Raw genomic sequence first — 21,952 nt, 5'->3', positions numbered from 1 at the left:
CAGCCTAGGCTATGTTGTGGGGTTTGTTAAATATGTTGTTGAATATGTTTGTTTGATAATATGTGTTAATAAATCGTGTTTTTAACTAAGATACAGGGTCGTTTTTGATAAATCAGGGACGGACCACTTTAACAGATTCACTTTACCTGAAATTTGTCTGGAGTGCATGATCTAAAAATGTTTATTGGTAGGCCTAGCCTATATACCTTACAAATGACACATTATATGAACTGTATTCAAACTGAAATGTTAAAGCTGGTATTATCAAACTACTGAAATAGACAACAGCCTATATAAATTAAGAGCTGTAATAACTTCCTTACATTCATCATTTTCATTTTGTATGCCTCGTTTAGTTCTGTTCGTCCACGAGCAGAAGTCAACGATTCGTTCATGAAGTGTCGAACTATACAAAATCATTATATTTAGCAGCTAGAGTGTCAACTGTAATAATAATAATACATTTAATCTAATATTATACGTAATAAATGTAGTAATGTTATGTAACATTTTTGTCACATCACCCAAACACATTAAATACACTCCCCTCATAGGGATCAATGAAGTGTGCAACGTGCGCCACCCAGCGGTGAAGACGGTTAAGTTAATGTAGGCTGCTTAGTTTCACTGTATGCTTGATATATTATGTCGCATGGTGCCTGCTTTACTGGAGTAAGCAATTTTGTCAATGAAAGTGAACGATTCGTTCACTTAAAGGTTGGTTTACAAACACAGATTCGTTCATAAAGTGTACTGTAACCATACAGTTATTACATACAGAGATCAAATTATAGAAAAGATTAAGCAGACGTTCCAGGGAGGGCAAAATACTACGACATCTTCAAGTGCACCAATCACATGTGACATAACAATGGCAAGTTCATCAAACCACAAACACTTACCTTCCGGTTCTCTATGCAGTATGACTCGTCTGTCTGGATGAAAGCAGAAAGGAGAGATAAAGTGTAGCGTTTAAAAGGACGAATGCAGAACGTTAATGTGAAGGAATTTCTTGGACCTTTTTAAAATGTACTCTTGGCGATGCTTTCTCGCCATTATATTTGTACTTGTTTGGTACTTCTCAGAGTTTGGACAAATATGGACACAAGCTTTCATTTGTTTTTTATGTTTTTTAAATTTCCCTTTCAAAAAGCAAGACCGCGAAACAAGCACTCAGACGGATGATACACTTGAGGAAACAGCACCACAGGTAACATATGTGATTTGAGAACATTAAGAATAATTCTGCCGAACTGTTATTATTATTATTATTATTATTACTTTGAACAAGTGTATTCATTGGTTGACACTGTCCTGCTGGGAAATCTAACTTAGCTGGTAACTGTGTTTTGAAACATGGTTTCTAAGGTGGTCATTAGCAGGTTAACCAGATATCATGTTCAAAAAACCAGCTTGGCTACCTTGAAATGAAACGACCAGCTGGTCCAAGATTGTCACCAGATAAAGACTTCTTTGTAGACCAGCTAGTAACATGCTTCTAGCTTATGTTTGATTTTTCCAGCAGTGTAATAGAAGATATATCTATAATGTTATTGTAAATACATGCACTTTTAGGCAGAACTGTGGGATGAACATGGAAAGATCATCACTATAGTAGGCTATATAGCAGAATTGAATTGAATGCTTTGGTTGAGACTTGTTCCGATTCTCACTTCCAGATTAATTTTTGTTCCTTATTTCTGTATGGGTCTTCCAGAAAGCAAAAACCCAAAGCTCTTGCTGACCTCATTTCTGTATTCATGACTCTTATATCAGACATCATCAGTTTAATCCCTTGCACCTTAATCCTCCTCTTTCAGTCAAAGAAAGGTCACAATGTTGGTGCCATTGATGAGATTGATGCCACCACCAGAACCGGACAAATTCCATCTCAGACAACGCAATATCCAAATGTACAGAGGTCACTCATCCGGGGTAAATAATAATTTTATTGTTCACAAGCATTATGCCTAACTAGCATGTCTGGAAATAATGACTGAGATTTTTTTTTTTCTTGAACCTATTTGTTCTAAAGATGACATACAACAGAAATGTAGGATCAGAAAATATAATAAATATTCTCTTTTAGAGTCATATATGGCATTAGAGTGAGATCACTGCAGTTGTGCATGTCATGATTACATTTTCTTTTCCTTTTTTAGTGTTTAAATGTGCCTATACTCACCTGGTTCAGCCATGGTACAATGTCCCAGAACTTGGCGACAGTCAGCCCCTATATAGGGCACTACAGAAGGAGTATAACTTTGTTGTGGAGAGAATTATTTGCAAGGCAATGAACGTCGATCTGTCTGCTACCAGTGTGGGTTGTATTAAAATCTTCACTCAGCACCTGCATAATGCAAAACAGTCAGACGGGTGAGCATGTTTGTCTGTAGCCTGATATACTAAGAATTTTGCATAATATTTTGCTGTGGTGAGTGACACTACTGTATTGTTTTGTTTACGTGAACTTTCTTCCTTTTCTATTTCATGCTTAGTCCTTTTTAGAGACCATAAGCAGAACTGGGTCTTGTGATACTTGAGCTCATGTTTTAATAGCTATGAATTTCTGCTAAATCTGATAGACTTTTAACCTATGACGAATCACCTGATGCAGTTCCAGGAATACTGCTAGTAAAATGAAAACTGGCCTGTTTCTGTTTCAGTTCTCCAGTGTTCAGTTCACGTTCAGAGGAAATGGCAGTCCTCAGAACTTTCTCTGAAGCTCTGGTGCGAAATCTTTTCCCTGAGTACCTCTGGGAAGCAAAACTCTACCAGTGTGTCCTAACTGAGATTGTGGCTACAAAAGGTTAGTCCTACTGACCTTTGAACTAAATACTTTCTAATGATCTTTCCAATGATCAGAACATTCCAATCAGCTATCTGGCATCAACATTTGTGGCATGCATTCTTAAGTCTAGGACGGTCTCTGTAAAACAAACATTACTTTGTCACTTGTCTCAGCATGTCTTCACTGCTTCTACAAACACCTGTTTATCCACATTTTTTGTGCCTAAATCACTGAAGGGAATGAAAAGAAACTACTCTCTTCACTTTTTTCTCAATTGTTGTGACAACAAAGAGTGATGTGATTTATTTATTTTTTTCTCACTAACTGCCTCCAATATCATATTTAATATAATTTTAATTTTAAAAATCTGTTTTATAGAATTAAAGTCCTGTAGTCAGTAATTTTATCCCTTAAAACTCACCAAAATAACATATTTGTTTTTTCCTGTGAAAAAAAAAAAAAAAAAATCTTCATGGCTTAAATTAGCTTGAATAACTCTACACCCTTGCCTTATTTAGTACATGCAAATTAATGAATATGCAAATTAGTCCCGCCTCCACTCACACCAGCTCAGAGATCCACTCAATCAACTTACTGAGGTAAACTCTGCACAATGGTATCGCTCTTAACAACCTCAGACACATAATGGTAATTAATATGATTAGCCATTTGCTTGAGTATGTTATCAAACAGCTAATAATGTGTTGTTAATGTTACACAAACTATATTCTTGTTCGCCATCTCAAAGTCAGACAGCTGCCTTCTAACAATCAGTATTCTTACAAACACTTTGAACAACTCAGAATGTAGGTTGAGAAAGGCATATAGTTCATCATAACATACATCATACACCCACCATATTGCTAAATCTACACGATTTTTCATATAAACAGCAAAAATATACAGAGATAACCTGGCTTCTCTTGAGACTCCTTGCTAGTTTGCTGTTAATGATATACTAAAGCTCACCAGCACGTTGACATGATTGGTTACAAGGTCGTTTGTGACGTCACAGACATCAGCGATTTTAAACCACGGGACTTTTTTCACTGCAGTTTTAAAATACTCAGCAATGGTGACATATGAATAGTAATCCTTTACTGTCTTTTCTTAACAAACAGATTGGGGTCAGTTACATTTTTAATGCATTTGAAAGAGACGACTTCTTATGCTCACTGATGGATCCGAAATGGTCAATATTCATATTAATGCATTTTTATTAATATTATGTTAATCATTTATGGCTTGTGATTTATCAGTTCCACTTTTGATTTCCTATATTTATGTACTCGTACTTTATATATATTAATTCTCATCAAGTATTTACTTGTTATTGTACCCTTATGGTTATTCTTATTTTATCTTTAAGAGTATGTATGCTTGTTATGTTCAATTGTTCTTTAAGTGTTCCAGTGTGACAGCCAGGTCACGCTGACACGTTTGTGGTTAGACATTGGACGCCTGCCAAGTACGGCAGAATTAATGTTTGCTGACATTTAATAATGTAAGATTTGCAAAATCCCCAAAGGGGGTCAAAACAACTCTTATATCTATTTTTGACACTGGACACTGGACTATTTTTGTCTATGACAAATGGGTAAAACCATTTAACCTTTTCTTTTAACAAAAACATCCGTTTGTGTGGGATGTAAATTTCCCTATATGCTCATGGTATAAAGCTGACCGAGTCATTGATAATTCAGCTTTTTCCCTCCTTTGCTCTCCTTGGCTTCTGCTTCTTGTCTCTTATCTGCAAATGTCTTAATTATTGCTCTTTTTGATCTTCGTCTAAATTTTACAATACTCTAAATTTTATTATTAACTATTGACTAATACTTTATGATGTTTATTTTACCTTTTGGTTTTATTAAGTATTTTCATTATCGATTAAAGTTTGCGTGTGAGGCTAAATTTAATTGTAATGAATAAATAATTTTTCATCAACTTTATCTACTGCCTGGATCTCATTTTCTCAAGTTTTTGCATCACTCACCAAGGCTGCATTTATTTGATCAAAAATACAGTAAAACAGTAATATTGTGAAATTTACAGTTTAAAATAAGTGTAAAATGTAATTTATTCCGGTGATGGCAAAGCTGAATTTTCAGTATCATTATTCCAGTCTTCAGTGTCACATGATCCTTCAGAAATCATTCTAATATGCTGATATTGTGATTTTTGTTTTGTGCTAATTGTATTGTGTATTTTATGCTAATACACTGATCACTTTGTTACTCTTGCTGTCCATGTCTAGCACTCGATGTGCTTGTGACATCCCTCTGTAATCCAGACAACCTGAATCAGATGGTGGTTTTGCAGTTGGATAGAGTAACTCCTAAAGGCTCAACAGGAGACCTAACCTCAGATAGGGAAGTCACACCATCCCCTGTGGGAAGTGAAGAAGCAGAGGAGTAAGTCATCTTAATACATTTAGCCTAAGAATATTTATCCTATAAATCTCATTTGGGGGCCTCTTTCTGCTTTCAAACTTGTGGATTGAAATTCCACAGATTGACAGGTGAAGCTGAGGACGGTCGGTCTGAAGACATAAAAGGAAAGAAGAAGGGTGATGTATCTTTCTCTTTCATCTCGGTAATTTGATTGATGAGCAGTACGTGTACATAAATAATATAATAAAGTGTAATTTGATTTCTTTTTTCTAAGTAGGCAGTAGAATCAAAGAACAATTTTCCAAATTTGTTGATAAGGTCAAGTCAAAGAAAGCCCAAAGGAAAAAACATAAGAAGGCGCAAGAGCTTTTACAGAGGAATTTATTAGCACGTAGATCTGCTGTTATTGAAGATGATGGTGCAAGCAGCAGAGAGGGCTCCATCGGAAGCTGCTTGGACTCTGATTATGTATGGAATATACTTGCAAATGTTAATATTGAATTGATTTACAAAGTTTTCGGTGCAAGCAACTGATGCTGTCTGTGCTTTCTTTTAAAAGGACAGTGAAACGGATGTTTACCCAAGAACTGTCGAAGAGGATATGATGGAGTTTAAGCTTTCCTATGAGATGTGGCGGGTGGGGAAATGGGCAGTCAGTGTTACAAATGTGAGGCATATTTAAAAGAAAGCTTAACAATCTAAATTGAGTTTAATAATTTCATAATATTGATAAAAACACTGTCTTAGGTTCAGCAGGAAAATGAAGAGCTGTGTTTTACGGTTCACCTGGAGGAGAGAAATAACCCTGAGAATCTCCACTGGGATGTGAAAAAGACCCAGTCGGATATACTTCATTTTCATAGCCTCTGGCAGGTGAGAGAGGAAATGGTGAGGAATCTTCAAAGCAATGTTTATATCGAAACCTATATTATTTTGTATAGTCATTAATATCTGACTTTTATTATCAAATATTCTTAAAGAATATTTGTAGTTGCTCGATTTTCAAAAGCGTTTTTCTTTTCTTTTTTTTTTTAAGGATACTTCCACTTTACCCTCTATATCTGCAATAGTAGAGAACACAAAAAAGGAACTTGATGACTCGTATGAAGAGGAAGTGAGATCAGCCTTTGAGCACTTTTTACAGGTAACGGCAGTCATACACTCTGTCTAGAATGTTTCTGGACATTCTTGGGAGTTTCCAGTAGAATGCCAGTGGTAAATACCTAGAAATGTTTTCCCCTTATTTCCCTTCAGGAGCTGGTTTCTGATGCACAGCTTGGTCACACTCAGCCTGTATTCCAGTTCTTGGGCCCTTTTGCACGGCTGATGAGTGATAAGGAACATGAGGGAGGTGTCTGGAGTCTTCTGAATGGACTTGCAATCTTCCTCACTCCTAGCCAAGATGAGGAAGAGGTAAGAATAGATTTTAGGTCCATAGCTTAAAGACAATCTGATGATGAAACCAATAAAATACTTCTGTTCAAACATTTGGGGTCAGTAAGCTTTTTTTTTTTTTTTTTTTAAATTTAAAGGAGTAGTCCACATTTAAATACACTTTTCCTGATAAATTTACTCACCCCCATGTCATCCAAGATGTTCATGTCTTTCTTTCGTCAGTCGAAAAGAAATTAAGGTTTTTGATGATCCTTATAGTCCTTATAGTGTATTTCAATGGCCACCAACAGGTTGAAGGTCCATATTACAGTTTCAGTGCAGCTTCAAGGGCTTTAAACGATACCAGATGAGTAATAAGGGTCTTATCTAGCGAAACGATCGGTCATTTTCGAAAAAAATACAACCGTTTATGCTTTATAAACAAAATATCGCCTTGAACGTACTTTCCGCTTCCACATTCTTCATAAAGCTTACGCTGAATGTCCTACGCCTTCCCTATTCTACTTACGGAACGAACGCGGCGCCAGTTTCGTTAATTTGGACCTTCAATCTGTTGGTAGCCATTGAAATACACTATAAGGAGAATAATCCTGGAATGTTTTCATCAAAAACCTTCATTTCTTTTCGACTGACAAAAGAAAGACATGAACATCTTGGATGACATGGGGGTGAGTAAATTTATCAGGAAAAGTGTATTTAAAAGTGGACTTATCCTTTAATACTTTTATTTAGAAAGGATGCATTGAATTAATCAACAAAAAATTCTATATAAAAATGCTGTTCTTTTGAACTTTCTATTGATCAAAAGACTAAAACTTTTCAACATTGATAATAATAATAAAGTTTCTTGAGCATCAAATCAGCATATCAGAATGATTTCTGAAGGATCATGTGACGCTGAAGACATGAGTAATGAAGCTGAAAATTCAGCTTTGACATTACAGGAAAAAATATACTATTTTAAATCGTAATTATGTTTCATGACATTACTGTTTTTACGGTACGTTTGATCAAATAAATGCAGCTCTGTTAAGCACATACTTTCAAAAACATTAAAAAGTCTTACCAACCTCAAACTTTTGAATGGAAGTGTATTTATATCAATATTTTATATATTTGGATCAATATTCATACTCCAAGATTTGATATCTTGTCCAAATATAGCTAAGGTTTGTTGATTTACAGTATACATATACCTTTAGCTTGAATCCAATGACCAGAGCTCAGTGTAAATTATTGAGAATACTGCCACCCTCTGGTAATAAAGGTAATTTAATGTTACTATGATTTTTTTCTCCTCCAGTCCCATAACAGCAGAGGAGATGATAAACTTGATGAAGCAGGAGCCTCAACACATCACGGTGGACCGACAGCACAGCCAGCCTGCATTGACACAGATGAAGAGCCAAAGGGGGAAGGGCCAAAAGCTACAAATGTGCAGTTTTGTAGCTCCCTTGAAGAGACTGACCCCATCAGAATTAGAGAACCAGATATACAAGACAATGATCGGATCTCTGATGATCCTGATGTGGTTTCTGATGGGCAGGAGAGTCTTGCTGAGAGCTTAGATATCTTTGTTAATAGGTCAAAATTAGTAATTCCCACAGGACACTCCAATGATATCTCAAGATCAGTAGTGAGCCATACTGAAGGTTTGCAGTCTGACTCGGCCGACGGCTTTAGAAGTGCCCAGTCTGGAGGCAAAACCAACAAAAAAGAAAAGTTAACTCTCAAAAAGTCAAATGGATCGCAGAAGTTTAAAATAAAAGAGAAAACGGGACAGTTCAAGGAGGAGATGACAAATCAGCCTCAGGCTCAGAAAAAGGAACCCCAGACCAATTGGGAGCAGGTTGAGGCCACCAAAGCCATATTTGATTTATTGAAGGAAATAACTGGTATGATGTAACTCCTTGTTTTATGATGGCCAAGAACTGAAACTATAAACTGATTTTCTTTGCCCATTAACTTTTGTCTTTACCCTTTTCAGGTAACTCAGTCTTCATTAATATTGTTGATGCCATTCTAAAACCAGTCCAGCCTTTGGTAAAAAAGTAAGTACTATTTCATATCACATTTATTAAAATACACTCTAAAAATGCTGGGTTAAAAACAACCTAAGTTGGGTTGAAAATGGACAAACCCAGCGACATGGGTTTTTAACTGTTTGCCCGACGTGCTGGGCAGTTTTATTTAACCCAACTATTGTTTAAAAATTAATATATGGCTGGCTTAAAATCAACCTAAAATAGGTTGGAAATTAAAAATCAGACACATAATTACTAGAGGCAACAATAATCAAAAGGTGAACATTTATTATTAAGCAATTTAATGTTTATTGTTTGATTATCATTCATTAAATGTATTAATAAATGTTCATTTCCAACATATTTAAGCAAGGAATACATTTATTTTTAAAGAATAGTTTAGTTAAATAAAACCAACCAGCAGGTTGGGCAAACATTTAACCCAACCACTAGGTTAAAATAACCCATTCACTGTGTTAAAACAACCCAATCGCTGGGTTTGTCCATTTTCAACCCACCTTGGGTCATTTTTAACCCAGCATTTTTTAGAGTGTACCAAGGTTGTTTAGTTGTCGATGTGATAAGCATAAGCTTTCATCCCATGCAGGAAAATAAACAACTTTTTAAAAAGGATGCATCCTACCGAAGATCAGATTGCATCCTACATTGATAATTTCCGAGAGAAGATATGGCCAGATGGAAACGTGCCCTGCCAGCCGCCACGTGACAGTGAGGAGAAACAAGAGACCAAGGAAAAGGCTTTGCAGCTTATAAATTCAAAATGTATGTACAATATTTTCCCATGTTGTGATGACCCCCTCACATTTTAAATAATTTCTTCATCCTTGTTATTGTCGTTGTGGTTTTAGATTCAAACTCTCTAATCCTCAAGAAGACTGATGTGGAAACTGTGTTTAAGATATTCCAGGACACAGAAGAGAACAAGAAACTGATTTATGTGAGAACTCTAGCTTTGATTATTATTATTCAACTTATTTAGTTAAAATCCATTCTGAAATATATTCAAAGGTTATCCAGATTCACATTTATATTATTTGTGTGTGTCCGTAGAAGCTGCTTTTGTATGTTCTAAAGGAGTTCCTGCCTGGAGAGCCTGCCTTCAGTTCAATAGCTAATCTAACTGTGAAGGATTGTGTTTCATAACAGAAACAGGATCTTTTATTATTTTAATAATGTGTCTAATGTTTTTAAATGTGCATTATTTTATATTTTATAATATTCTTCAAAGATGCATTCTGATATACCTCAGAGAGGTCATGAGCAGCATGAACACTATTGAATTTTTTTTATTCAACAAAAATGTTAACCTCTGATTACTTTAGCTATTGTGATTATGGTTAATCTAAAAATATCACAATATATTGGGTGTAAATTTTAAACATAATCACTGTATAAGTTAACTATTTGTTTTGTTCCTTAAAATTGTACACTGTGAAGAACTGTTTTTCTATTTTATAACCGCACAGATAAAGTCATTATGATACTGTTTATGATTTTACAACTAGACTTAATACAGTTTCTGTGAGGAATGTATTTGAATAATATTGCCAATAAATATATTTTATTACTAATTGCGAGTCGTTTAATTTCTTGCACCTTATTAAATTGTAATATAAGCAAAAAATTTAACAGTTAACCTTTCCGTCATTTATTCCGTAATCGCCTGCAAGTTACAATATTAAATGTTTGCTTCTGTACCTACTGTCAAACCTATGACGTAACTGTTAGTCCGATCCAACTGCTCGTGTTCGGAGGGTTTTCTGTAAAAGTCTTTAACCATATCTCTGCTTATTATTAACCAAAACACTCTAATTATTAATGTCAGTACTCTTAAAACATTTTACTGATTTTTTTAAACCACGAATAGGTTTACATCTCTGTGAATGAGCTCACTTTTATGTTATCGAGCAATTGCGTCTCCCCCGCTTCATGTTGGTATGGTCCAGTCCCAGAGAGACGGGCTTAGTAGAGAGAAAACAGGCAGGAGGATCCAAGCAAGCGAACGGCTAACGTCGATATTTAACCGAATCGACCAAACCGACGTCCGCTAAACTAAAATAATTGAAACTAATTCAAAGTAACAACGTCGATACCTTATGTTTACTTCTCGGCTGTCAAATTAAACCATGTCAACCCCAGCAAGACGGCGTCTGATGAGAGATTTTAAACGGTAAGCGATAGAGAAAATGCTAAAGGCCCTTGGTTGCTTTATGGACACCGGCTGCTCTCAGGCTTTAACATGGCGACTTTTTCCCCATTAAAAGCCATCTATTAACGACACTCAGATAATGTGTTTTGGATGTCGTATGTGCGGTATGTGGTGTTGTCGTAATCTAGGTATAGTATATGTAATGTAACTTCCCTGGATAACTTGTTTTTCAGTCTCCAGGAGGATCCTCCAGCCGGAGTTAGCGGAGCCCCGTCGGAAAACAACATCATGGTCTGGAATGCTGTCATTTTTGGGTTTGTATAATTTGCTTTTTTGTTTTGACCGCGATAAACAATTAACAGAACACTCTGACACTTGTTTATCTCAACCTATTCGAGGTCTTTGAGATGATATTCAGCTTGTTAGCGGTAATATAAGCAGTTTTAAATAGGCCAGATGGCCGGTGGTCCCCCATAAGAGGTGCTGGTTATTTGATATTTAAGTGACGGTGTCCTGAATAGAGCTGTGTGTTGTGTTGTCTTGTGGTGAAGGAAACGGGTTATAATGTCATATCCGTAGACTGTTGAGCGTTGTTATTTTTGGATTAGAGAATGCGCAGGGCTCTTGCACATTGGCTAGTGATTTTGGCTTTGTTTCTTGCTGTCATGCCAAGTGTTATGTGTAACCTGACATGTTGACCCATTTCTTGTACCTACAGCCCTGAAGGAACACCATTTGAAGATGGTAAGTCAAGAAAACACAAGCTTCAGTCTTCAGTGTCACACTTCTTCAGAAATCATTCTGTTGATTTGGTGCTCAAAAACATTTCTTATCAATGTTGAAAACTGTTGTACTGCTTCTTTTTGTAAAAAAAAAAAGTGATGCATTTTGTCATTGTTCTTTGATGAATAATTCTGTAACATTATACATGTCTTTACTGTCACTTTTGATACATTTAATGTCCTTTCCTTTCTAAATTAAAGTAATTTCTTTCTTAAAACAAACTACATTGACAATTGAGTAAGTATTGAGCTTTGGGTTCTAAATACTGCTGACAACCACTTATACATGACACTTTGTAACTATTTGGCATGGTATGATTCTTTCGTTTATATCTGGCAAATGGTTTTGCTTCATATTTTCTTTTTCTGCTTGTCATAGGAACTTTCAAACTCACAATAGAATTTACAGAAGAATATCCAAACAAACCACCAACAGTCCGGTTTGTCTCCAAAATGTTTCACCCTAATGGTAAGTGTTACAAACTCTGTGATTTTTGTATTTATAAAATCCTTGCACTTTAGATTACTTAAAGGTTTAGTTCACCCAAAAATGAAAATTCTGTCATTAATTACTCACCCTCATGTCGTTCCACACCCGTAAGACCTTTGTTCATCTTCAGAACACAAATTAAGATATTTTTGATGAAATCCGATGGCTCAGTGAGGCCTGCATTGCCAGCAAGATAATTAACACTTTCAGATGCCCAGAAAGCTACTAAAGATGTATTTAAAACAGTTCATGTGACTACAGTAGTTAATGTAATGAAGCGACGAGAATACTTTTTGCCCACCAAAAAACCCAAATAACGACTTTATTCAACAATATCTAGTGATTTCAAAACACTGCTTCATGAAGCTTCACAAATATTTTGTTTCGAATCAGTGGTTTGGAGTGCGTATCAAACTGCCAAAGTCACACCCCCCAGTGGTGAACCATTGAAATTTTGAAACATTTATGACATTATGAAGCCTCGTTTACTGAAATCTCGGGACTTTGGCACTTCAATAAACGCTTCGAACCACTGATTCGAAACAAGATTCGTAAAGCTTCGAAGCTTCATGAAGCAGTGTTTTAAAATCGCCCATCACTAGGTATTGTTGAATAAAGTCGCTTTTTTGCCTCACAAAAAGTATTCTCATTGCTTCGTAACATTAAAGGTGCTCTATGTAAGTTTTTGACTGTACTAAAGCATAAAAATATGTTTGCAGATATTTATTAAACATGCTGAGTTCACATACTCGTTTCTCTGAAAACCATTGCTTCAGACAGTTATTTTACTTTGAAATTTGCGTTCCGTGTTGGAATTTCTGTTTTTGTTTTGGTTTGTGCAAGACCGCACGTTGCCAATTTACCCAATAGTATTTCGCCACCTTGGGTTGCCAGTCGGCGGAAAACGCATGCAGCGAATTGTAGCCATGGAAGCCAGCGAACAAACTGGGTCAGAGATTATAGATTCTACCTGACCTAAAAAGACTCAGCATCTATCTAAAAATCTCTATGAACGGGAGCATATTAAAACGCGATATCAACTCATCATAAATCAATAAATCAACTAATTATCTTTGGACTGCAGTACCCATTTCAACCACTAGCTGTCATTTTTACATAGCACCTTTAAGGTTGAACCACTGTAGTCACATGAACTGTTTTAAATCTTTAATAGCTTTCTGGGCATTGAAAGTGTTAATTATCTTGCTGTCAATGGAGGCCTCACTGAGCCATCGGATTTAATCAAAAATATCTTAATTTGTGTTCCAAAGACGAACAAATTTCTTACGTGTGTGGAACGACATGAGGGTGAGTAATTAATGACAGAATTATCATTTTTGGGTGAACTAACCCTTTAAGTATAAGTGTGCACATATATCACATGCCAGAACTAAATATGTGTCAATGGACCATAAAATCTAATTGTCTTTCTTTCATTCAGTTTATGCAGATGGTAGTATATGTTTGGACATTCTTCAGAATCGCTGGAGTCCAACATATGATGTTTCTTCAATTTTAACCTCGATACAGGTATATGTCTGCACTAATTTTTTTAATTAACATGTTTTTTTGTTTTTTTTTTTGTTGCAACTTTTCTTTCTGCTGTTTTGATGGTAGCATTAAAAATGTGAGGACATTATTCACGTTGTTAACATGCCTTTCTCCTCACAGTCTTTACTGGATGAGCCGAACCCAAACAGCCCTGCCAACAGCCAGGCAGCTCAGCTGTATCAGGAAAACAAGAGAGAGTATGAGAAACGTGTGTCGGCCATTGTTGAACAGAGCTGGCGTGACTGTTGACCCTCCTTACAGTTCCCATACGAACAATAGTCCGCCTCAGCCAATGAGAGGAAAACCACCTTGCAAAGAATAAAATAAAACACTTCATGTTTTCAATCATTCTCCACTTACTCGGTAGAATTGTCTGTTCTGTAGCTGTTGCAAGATTAGAGTGCTGTTGTGTTGTGGTCTCCCTCTTCATGCAGAACCTTATCTTGGGTGAGGATAAACCTTAATTTAACAAAATATTGTTGCCAGGGTTACTTGTTTTTATTTGGCCTGCCCTCATTTTTGTCATCTTATTTCTTTGGTTTTATAAGTTGCTCCTACACTGTGGGCTGATTTCATTTTGGTTATTAAGATGTCGGTTGCTGTTTTCAGTATGAATTAAAGTTTTATTATCCTTGTTTAAATGTAGAGATTTTGTTGTCTCTGCAAAAGTGTCATACCGAATGCCGCTTAATGTGCCGTTCAGAGTTCCAAATTAAACGGCAAGGACATTAAAGATGATTGATATATTGTCTTGTTTGGAAAGCTTACAAGTTTCAGAAACATGCCTTTATAACTGCACTTGGAAAACCTGACTTTAAAACCAGTTTAAAAATTGTAATGTTGTAAAGTGATTTATGTTCTTTTAATTCAGCAGTTCATGATGATGTTTAAGGTGTTGCCTTTGACACTGTGTTCTAGTTTGTCAGCAGTAATTGTTTGAAGGTACACCGTGATCTGTCTGCCCCACAAAACCCCGTGCCACAGACCTGGGATTCAGAACACAACAAATTGGCGAATCTTTAAGCGTGTTTTCTTTTTTCACGATTTTGTGTCTGTTGCACCCCAGTTGCATGGCTTTCTTGCTCTTTTTTTTTTTTTTTTTTAAAGTTCCATTTAAGTGCCGTTTATTTCTCACACACTGAATTGCTCCTCCAACCATTCTGATGTGATGCTGTCATGCAGTGTCCATTTTAGCTAATTCAAATCTTCATTTTTCTAATTTACCAAGAGTGTTGATTTGCACTAGTAACCCATGTAAGAAACTGTACATTTTCTCACTTCTTGTAAATAAACAGTAAAATAAATTCTGTTTTTTTTTTTCTTCTTGAAAAATAAGCAATTACATTTTATTAAATGAACTAGAAAACGCACTATGACCAGACTAAATTTAATGTGTCAAAAGCAGGCTGGTTGACAGAATTTGCAATATCAAATCACAGGGATTGCTGCTCAGGCATTATTATTTGGAGATAAATATTTAATTTTACAATCAACAACCAGAAAATGACAAAAATATATGTTTTGTAATTACTTCAAGGATATTTTTATATTTCAAGTGTTTATCTTACAACTATGGAAGAGGACCAAAAGCAATAGTAAAAAATAAAACCATCTTGAGATTAAAGTTGTTAAATTTCGAGAAAAAACGTGTTAAATTTCGAGAAAAAGTCAAAAGAAAATTTTGAGAATAAACTCATTAAATTACGAGAAAAACTAGTTAAATTTCAAGAAAAAGGTCGAGATAAAATGTTGAGAATAAAGTCATTAAATTACGAGAAAAAAAGTCGTTAATTACGAGAACAAATTCGTTAAATTTTGAGAAAAAAAGTAGAGATAAAATGTTGAGAATAAAGTCATTAAATTATGAGAAAAAAGTCGTTAAATTACAAGAACAAATAATGACATTTTTCTCATAATTTAACGAATTTGTTCTTGTAATTTAACGACTTTTTTCTCGTAATTTAATGACTTTTCTCAAAATTTAACAAGTTTTTTCTCGTAATTTAATGAGTTTATTCTCAACATTTTATCTCGACCTTTTTCTCGAAATTTAACCAGTTTTTCTCGAAATTTAACAACTTTAATCTCGAGATGGTTTTATTTTTTTATTATTGCTTGGCCCTAATCCTCTTCCATACACAACAGATGAAAGACTGAGTGAATGATATATTGTACATTTTAAAAGCATAGTAAAATGGAGAAAATGGAATGTCATGTGCTGCCAAAAGGCCCCACTTCTAATATCCATGTCAATAAATATCATTCATAGGATATATGATATGACAAAGTTTAGTTAGTTCATCTTATGGCCTTGACCTAACCTACAGCAAATCTAGACATAATTGGACAAACTGGTAAAGGGAAGAAAAGGGTACACATTGTAGACACAGAACTGACAGGTTTTCCAGGCTTCAGTCCACCTTCCATCTTTTTTTTTGTTTTTTTAATTTTTTTATTACACTCTTCGGAAACAAATTAACAGGAACCGTAACAAGTAAAACTCTGGCTTTTATTAATAGTCATCTGTTGGATTTTCAAAGGCCTGTTGAACCCAGTCATTGTGAAGGCTGAGGTTTCACCAGTTCATATCGTCCCACCTGCCCTTCCTGCAAAAGCTGACCAATCAGCTGTTCCTTCTGGACTCTGCGGCTAACCACAAGAAAGCGTTGTCGGCCCTGTCCGTATGATTTGCTGCGCAGCCCGTACTTGTGGGATATCTGGTGGATGTGCCGCCGCTCTTCATTGTTGAGCTCCGTAGAGAAGCGCAGATCATCTTGACGGTCTGAACTCGCATAATTCTGAATGATTTTCTCAATATCACGCTTAGTCAGCTGATTACCTTGCCTGTCCATGTCCATACCGAGTCCTTCCCTGCTAAACTGCTCTTTGACTCTGATGGGCTCAGCAATGCCCTCTCCTTCTCTACCCAAACCACCACCCGTCCAGCCCATCTTACGGAGTAGCTGGTTACCAATGTTGTCTTCCTTGATCTCCTGTTGCATGGATTCCTCGCTAGAACGAGCCATGATTTGATTTCGGGAAATAGCGTCCACATGGCCCTCCTTCCTGAGGTTGGATTTCACCACAGCCTGTGTGCGTCGAAGTGTGGCAAGGGCTTCCTCTGCTGCAATATGTTTTACCGTCTTTTTTGGCCCAACACCTGTAGCCACATACTTACCATCTAGGTAAACTTCACACTGCCAGCTATGGTCCGGCAGAACCGTGAATTTGTAGTCAGCAAGCACTTTATTAAATTGAGCGGTGTCATTTATTATGCAAATAGCGTTATCAGAGTTTTCAAGAATGACCAATTCACGCAGCAGTGGTTTCTTGCTGCTTTGCAAGGTGTATCGACCACCGGGCTGGCCTGAAGTGAGGTTCCCCCCAGAAAAATGCTGCTGCTGCTGCTCTTGTTGGCGAGCAGTCTGGTTCATACGCAACTTCCTCACCGCCTCCTCTGCCGCTGCGTGTTTCGAGCTCTTCTTGGTCCCTCTGGCTTGTGCCACCAGCTCACCCTGCAAGTACACACTACAGAGCCATAAATTGTTGTTGGGAACCGGGTCAAAAGTGTAATCGACTTTCATGCGGTTGAACGCAGCCGAGTTGTTGAGTATACAGATGGCATCGTGTGCATTCTCCATGATGACGAATTCTGTCCAGTGTTTGCTTTGGTCAGGCTCATACTGGCCCTTGGTACTAGGGGACGGCTTGTCCTCTGGGTTGCGAAGAGGTGGGGGGAGGGTTGGGTTTGGAGTGTTAACTTGGCACACCACCATGTCATTGACGCAAGTACGCTTGTACTGCCGTTGTAAGACACGGACTTCCACCGGCCTCATGAACAGCTTGACAGCCAGTTCTGACGCTCGGTCTCTGGCACCGTTTTTGCTCCCAGAGTACCCTGTGGCAAGGTACACACACTGAAATCTCAGTTCACAAGCATATCCTTCAGTGGGCACTTTTCTGTTCTTAGGAAGGTCTGCGGGTGGAATATCTCTTAAATTGACATAGATGTACTCTGGGTTCGTCTTGCAGGCCTGAATGCTGCGGCTAAGTATGAAATTGTAATTTGGGCCGTCAGGTCCACTCATGAACACAGGATCTCTAAGGGTGATGGCAACAGCAGATGATACTCTGGCAATAAGCCTCTGTTTTTCGTCAATTATTGCTGCAGGTATAGAAGTCGGCCGAGAGGGTGTAGGGAGAAGGCCAGAGCCGCCTCTGCTTGGACCATCGTACTCCCTGCTGAAAGCCTTGCTGGAGGTCGGCCTATCCTGATGTCCAAATCCCAGTCCACACTGCCCGCTATCCCAGGCTCCAGACCACCCAGTACCTCCGTATTCCTTAACTCGGCCAGCCTGCGAGAATGTTTCCGACTGTTTGGCATTATGAGCCTCATATTTAGCAGTGTACTCCTGCTGCACTTTGCACATGAAGTTCGCGGTGGACCCTCTGCTGCCATAGCCAAGCCCACTTGTGCAGCCCACGGCCACGTCCTTGCTTCTGTGCTCAGGCCAAGAATCATTACCGCACCTCCCCATCTCAAGGGAGCCAGAGGAGGAAGAAGGGCCATTGCCATGGTTACCATTATATGGCTGATGATCTGGTTCCCTCGTTCTTACTTCATTCATCTCGCCCCTCCTGCGCTCCTTCTCATTTTCTTTTTCGTCAGTTTCTCCAATTCCACTGCCGCTGCTCCCACCACTCACAAAGTGTACTGGCTCAAATCGAGGTCTCGAAGTGAATTTTGACACAGGCATCTTCCTTGTGGGCTCTTCACCTAGGATATGAAAATATATATGATTAAAATATCCATTTACATGCAAATATGATAATGCATACTGATGTTTTGTTTAAAACTGCAGTCTGTAAGTTTTGCCTCTTTGTCGCCATCTCTGTTTGAAACCTGCAATTGCAGTGATTTGCGGAATTATCTTCTTTACGTGGGTTGTGCATCGGCACGGCTCCTCAGCGCGGATTAACCTAATGTTTTGAGGTGTAGCTATGTGTGGGCTGTCAGTCAACGCACAGGTGTGGATCTTCACTGTACATAGTAATTACAGATACTACATCCTGTATGTATGTATGTCTAAAATAAGAAGTTTCACCGGAAAATGTCATCTGAAGTAGTAACATGTCATCCACTTTTGTTCTGACCAACTTAAAAAAAAAAGTTTTACAATAAATTGTGCAATCAATGGTGCAATTATTGTTATACTTTGTTCTCGATTGTTAATGTTAAAACATCAACGTTGCATGACTATGTGTATGTAGTGTGTATTAGAGTTATACATAACTGTGTGAATTAAGCGAAAACGTGTGCTACTGTTGCCTTATTACCCAATTAACCATTGAAATGTCTTACCTGTCCAGCAGAAAAATAGCCATGTCTGCGTCCCTTTTAAACCCTTTTAATCACGGAGGTCACGCCACCTTTCAAAAGCCCTGCTGACATTTATTCTTGTTTTTGCAAGGGCCAGTCCGCTTTTCCTTTTTTACTGAAGGCTCTCCACGGTCTTTTACTTTTTACCACAGTTGTCGATGATGATTGTCGTTTTGAACTTTATGGATTACAAGCCTCCATCTCAAGTTTAAATACATTCCAGCTGCTGTAAGAAGAGGCTACAAATGATCCGCCACCAGCAGCATCCACACACGAGATATAGCCCACTAGCCAGGACTCCTTTTTTCTGTTTACAGACGTAACGTAATGACACAAAGACAAACATCAGCAAACTCGTATTTCCCACGGAAACCTACCAGTACCACTCAGGGGTGCATTTCCCAAAAGCTCCGTTAGCCTACTAACATCGCAAGTTCCGTCGTTACTAACATAGGTGTTTCCCGAAACCATAGTTCAAATGAACATTTGCAAACCGCATGGCAAACTTGTGTGGTGGGAACGACAGCTCTCGAGCTGTTGTTAGAAGCATAGTTTCTTGTTTTAATGGCATGTGGACTTAATAAATCCTTGAGCAAAATAAGCAAGCTGACATTAAGTAGAATGTATACAAATGTAATTTACATATTTTAGTTTGTCCAGAGATTTCAAGCATCCTTTTTGAAAAGTGCGCATGTGTGTACGTGTGTAAGTACGTAAGAACGAGCCTATGATTGAATCTGGAAATAAAGCAAAATAACTGAGAAAAATGAGAATTAGTTCTCAGATGCCATGTCTGTAATTTATAGCAAAAAATCTAGCATTAATTCGATCTTAAACGGATTCATTTAAAGAAGTTATTACTCCACCACCTGTGCGACATCATTAATCAACATGGCTGAACGACAGGTTTGCGACAATCGGGAAACAGTCCTGACTAGCTAGTTGATTTGTTCAACGATGCATCGTACTATAGTAGTGAAGCAGCGAGTTATGTCGTTTTTCGGGAAACGCACCCCTGATTATAAAAAAAAATTATTACAAGCTTACCGTTATAAATCGGGCTAAGGTAAGGAGATAGTTTTGAACACTGATTGGTTATGTAATTTTGGATACTTTTTAACCAAAAAAGAAGTTACGGACTGCAGCTTTAAATACAGATTAAAATATATATATTTTTTAATTGATGCAAAACATCCACAAAATAACTTTTCAAATGCAAAATAATTTTATTACAAAAATGTTTGCATGTGTGCCAGACAAACAAACAGATAGATAGATTGAAAGCACCAATAGACTTACTTCCATCAGATGAATATGGTCTCTTTTTTGATTCAGCATTCGGGACTAGTTCAAATGAGGGCATTTCACCAACATCAATCCCTTCTGCCATCTCAAGCACCTTGTGCATTAGCTGGGAGCCATACCTGCCCCCCCCCCCAAAAAAAGAACAGATATGGTTATGGTTGGCATTACTAAAGCATAACTTTACAATTGCGGTGGTTTGTATAAATAAGGCATTAAATGTGGCATAAAATTAACTTGGCCATGGCTTACACTAAGTATGCACTCAAACTCCTGTGGAAAAAAAAAAGTCAAGCAGCCCAATTCTCACGATATATTCAATCAAATCCCCACCTGCATCCCAGGAAAACATGGTTAACCCACACCATCGACAGGGCCAGTAGCTTATCAAGAGCATTTTCCTCGTACTTCGCAACGTGTTTCAATATGAACTGACGTCTGGCCGACCACTGCTTGTCACTCTCAGACTGCTGACGGTAATCATCGATATTACAGGTCCAATTGCGCAGACCAGCGGGTTTACTTGAAACACGCGGGTCCGTTGAATGGTGTCTGATCATCCCGGTGTCTAATGATAGCGAGCAGCTAACCGGAAACAACGTAGTGCGCACAGCGCATGCTGGGCAGGGTTGCCAGGTCTGCAAGAGAGGCTGTTCGCTTCAACCTGGAGACTACGGCAACAGCGTTAAAGTAGCAACACTTGGCAACACTCACCGATGCTGGGAACGTCACACGGCCCAATAATATTATGATACACACCCGATGCAGAACAGAATATGTAAGCTAGCCAATGCTTACAATCAGATACTTTTTTGGTTTGCGTAACGTAAACTTAACAAATCAATACGATGATCTGTACTTGCCCAATTCATTTACTATGACATTTGACAACATGATTACAGACCTCGCAACAGTCTGTCTTTCGGATTCAAAACAACTTTAGCCATATTTCTCACAATGTAGGCTATTTGTATTTTAAATAGCACACCTGTAACTCTTTAATCTACAGTGTTCGTCAAGCATTCGCCATAAATGTGTTTATTTAAGCAAACCACTAGGCTCTTTGGAAGTGACGCAGTAGCATTTTCATCCTCTCCCACCACTCTTCAGTTTTGTCATGCTTATGCGCATTTACTGTGAACTACACGTCGATGTACATAGCGTAACATTATGTGAAGCTTACCTCTGCCTTACAGCAGCTCTGTTTGCGTGCGTTTGAGTCTGTAAAGCCGCTACGCTTTCAGGTTCATTTAGACGCTCAAACTGAACTGCAGCTTAAGCTGAAAGTGCTAAAGCTAATCCACTCAGGAAGAGAGAAACTCATTCAATCATTCATTCATTCAATCATTCATTCACACTGCCCAAGGCACATTTGATAACACTTGATCTGAAGTCAGGTTTTTATATTTAGGCTAAATAAATTTCTTCTCTTTCTTCTACTACTACTATAGGCCTATATAATGGTAAGACTTTACAATAAGGTCCCATTAGATAACTTTAGTTAATGCATTAACGATTAGCAATCACTAATATTAATTAATGCTTGTTATAGTGTAATTATACATTTAAGTACTGAGTAATAATAATTTACAACATGTATTTACAATAGGTATAGGGATAGGTTAGGAATAGGGTTAGTTGCATTTAATTACAATAAGTACATGTAACAAGCACTCT

At 37.5% G+C, this 21,952-nt stretch overlaps 3 protein-coding genes across 6 annotated transcripts; 2 read left to right on the top strand and 1 right to left on the bottom strand.

Annotated features, from left to right (window-relative positions):
* The first annotated feature begins 883 nt into the window (after positions 1-883).
* si:rp71-46j2.7 lies at positions 884-10,192 on the top strand. 2 transcript variants are annotated; one of them, XM_048175728.1, is made up of 16 exons: positions 884-1,210; positions 1,821-1,935; positions 2,163-2,376; positions 2,667-2,809; positions 5,046-5,202; positions 5,302-5,357; positions 5,459-5,649; positions 5,741-5,848; positions 5,929-6,069; positions 6,218-6,325; positions 6,436-6,594; positions 7,880-8,471; positions 8,564-8,627; positions 9,208-9,383; positions 9,470-9,558; positions 9,672-10,192. In XM_048175728.1, the coding sequence occupies exons 1-16, from the start codon at positions 1,028-1,030 to the stop codon at positions 9,762-9,764; spliced, it is 2,589 nt and encodes an 862-aa protein (XP_048031685.1). In that variant the 5' UTR covers positions 884-1,027; the 3' UTR covers positions 9,765-10,192. The 2 variants fall into 2 exon arrangements, with proteins under 2 accessions (XP_048031685.1, XP_048031686.1); XM_048175729.1 differs by having other exon boundaries at positions 885-1,210; positions 5,929-6,054.
* A 384-nt stretch (positions 10,193-10,576) lies between these two features.
* ube2a (ubiquitin-conjugating enzyme E2A (RAD6 homolog)) lies at positions 10,577-14,897 on the top strand. The gene is made up of 6 exons (XM_048175738.1): positions 10,577-10,791; positions 11,004-11,084; positions 11,489-11,514; positions 11,932-12,021; positions 13,484-13,572; positions 13,714-14,897. Exons 1-6 carry the CDS (start codon positions 10,748-10,750, stop codon positions 13,840-13,842), a joined length of 459 nt encoding a protein of 152 aa, XP_048031695.1. The 5' UTR covers positions 10,577-10,747; the 3' UTR covers positions 13,843-14,897.
* Positions 14,898-15,720: 823 nt separating this feature from the next.
* On the bottom strand, positions 15,721-21,606 carry nkrf (NFKB repressing factor). Of its 3 annotated transcripts, none has more exons than XM_048176455.1 (3): positions 21,459-21,606; positions 20,273-20,397; positions 15,721-18,370 (listed from the first exon to the last, which is right to left on the bottom strand). In XM_048176455.1, exons 2-3 carry the CDS (start codon positions 20,379-20,381, stop codon positions 16,149-16,151), a joined length of 2,331 nt encoding a protein of 776 aa, XP_048032412.1. In that variant the 5' UTR covers positions 20,382-20,397; positions 21,459-21,606; the 3' UTR covers positions 15,721-16,148. The 3 variants fall into 3 exon arrangements, with proteins under 3 accessions (XP_048032412.1, XP_048032411.1, XP_048032413.1); XM_048176454.1 differs by lacking the exon at positions 21,459-21,606 and adding an exon at positions 20,609-21,437; XM_048176456.1 differs by lacking the exons at positions 20,273-20,397; positions 21,459-21,606 and adding an exon at positions 18,956-19,261.
* Between the last annotated feature and the right edge of the window lie 346 nt (positions 21,607-21,952).

Source organism: Megalobrama amblycephala, linkage group LG23 (genome assembly GCF_018812025.1).
Source record: "Megalobrama amblycephala isolate DHTTF-2021 linkage group LG23, ASM1881202v1, whole genome shotgun sequence".
NCBI classification, from domain to species: Eukaryota; Metazoa; Chordata; class Actinopteri; order Cypriniformes; family Xenocyprididae; genus Megalobrama; species Megalobrama amblycephala.
The sequence above is the reverse complement of the archived record's forward strand: the minus strand, read 5'-3'. Positions and strand labels throughout refer to the sequence as shown.

Excerpts from the sequence above, each read along its gene's own strand:
- si:rp71-46j2.7 (XM_048175728.1), top strand. The coding sequence starts at position 1,028 with ATGTACTCTTGGCGATGCTTTCTCGCCATTATATTTGTACTTGTTTGG. Across the intron at positions 2,810-5,045 it reads TGAGATTGTGGCTACAAAAG|CACTCGATGTGCTTGTGACA; the intron begins GTTAGTCCTACT and ends GTCCATGTCTAG. Across the intron at positions 5,358-5,458 it reads CATAAAAGGAAAGAAGAAGG|GCAGTAGAATCAAAGAACAA; the intron begins GTGATGTATCTT and ends TTTTCTAAGTAG.
- ube2a (XM_048175738.1), top strand. The coding sequence starts at position 10,748 with ATGTCAACCCCAGCAAGACGGCGTCTGATGAGAGATTTTAAACG. Across the intron at positions 12,022-13,483 it reads CAAAATGTTTCACCCTAATG|TTTATGCAGATGGTAGTATA; the intron begins GTAAGTGTTACA and ends TCTTTCATTCAG. Across the intron at positions 13,573-13,713 it reads CAATTTTAACCTCGATACAG|TCTTTACTGGATGAGCCGAA; the intron begins GTATATGTCTGC and ends TTCTCCTCACAG.
- nkrf (XM_048176454.1), bottom strand. The coding sequence starts at position 20,835 with ATGATCAGACACCATTCAACGGACCCGCGTGTTTCAAGTAAACCCGCT. Across the intron at positions 20,398-20,608 it reads CATGTTTTCCTGGGATGCAG|GTATGGCTCCCAGCTAATGC; the intron begins GTGGGGATTTGA and ends GGGGGGGGGCAG. Across the intron at positions 18,371-20,272 it reads ACCATATTCATCTGATGGAA|GTGAAGAGCCCACAAGGAAG; the intron begins GTAAGTCTATTG and ends TTCATATCCTAG.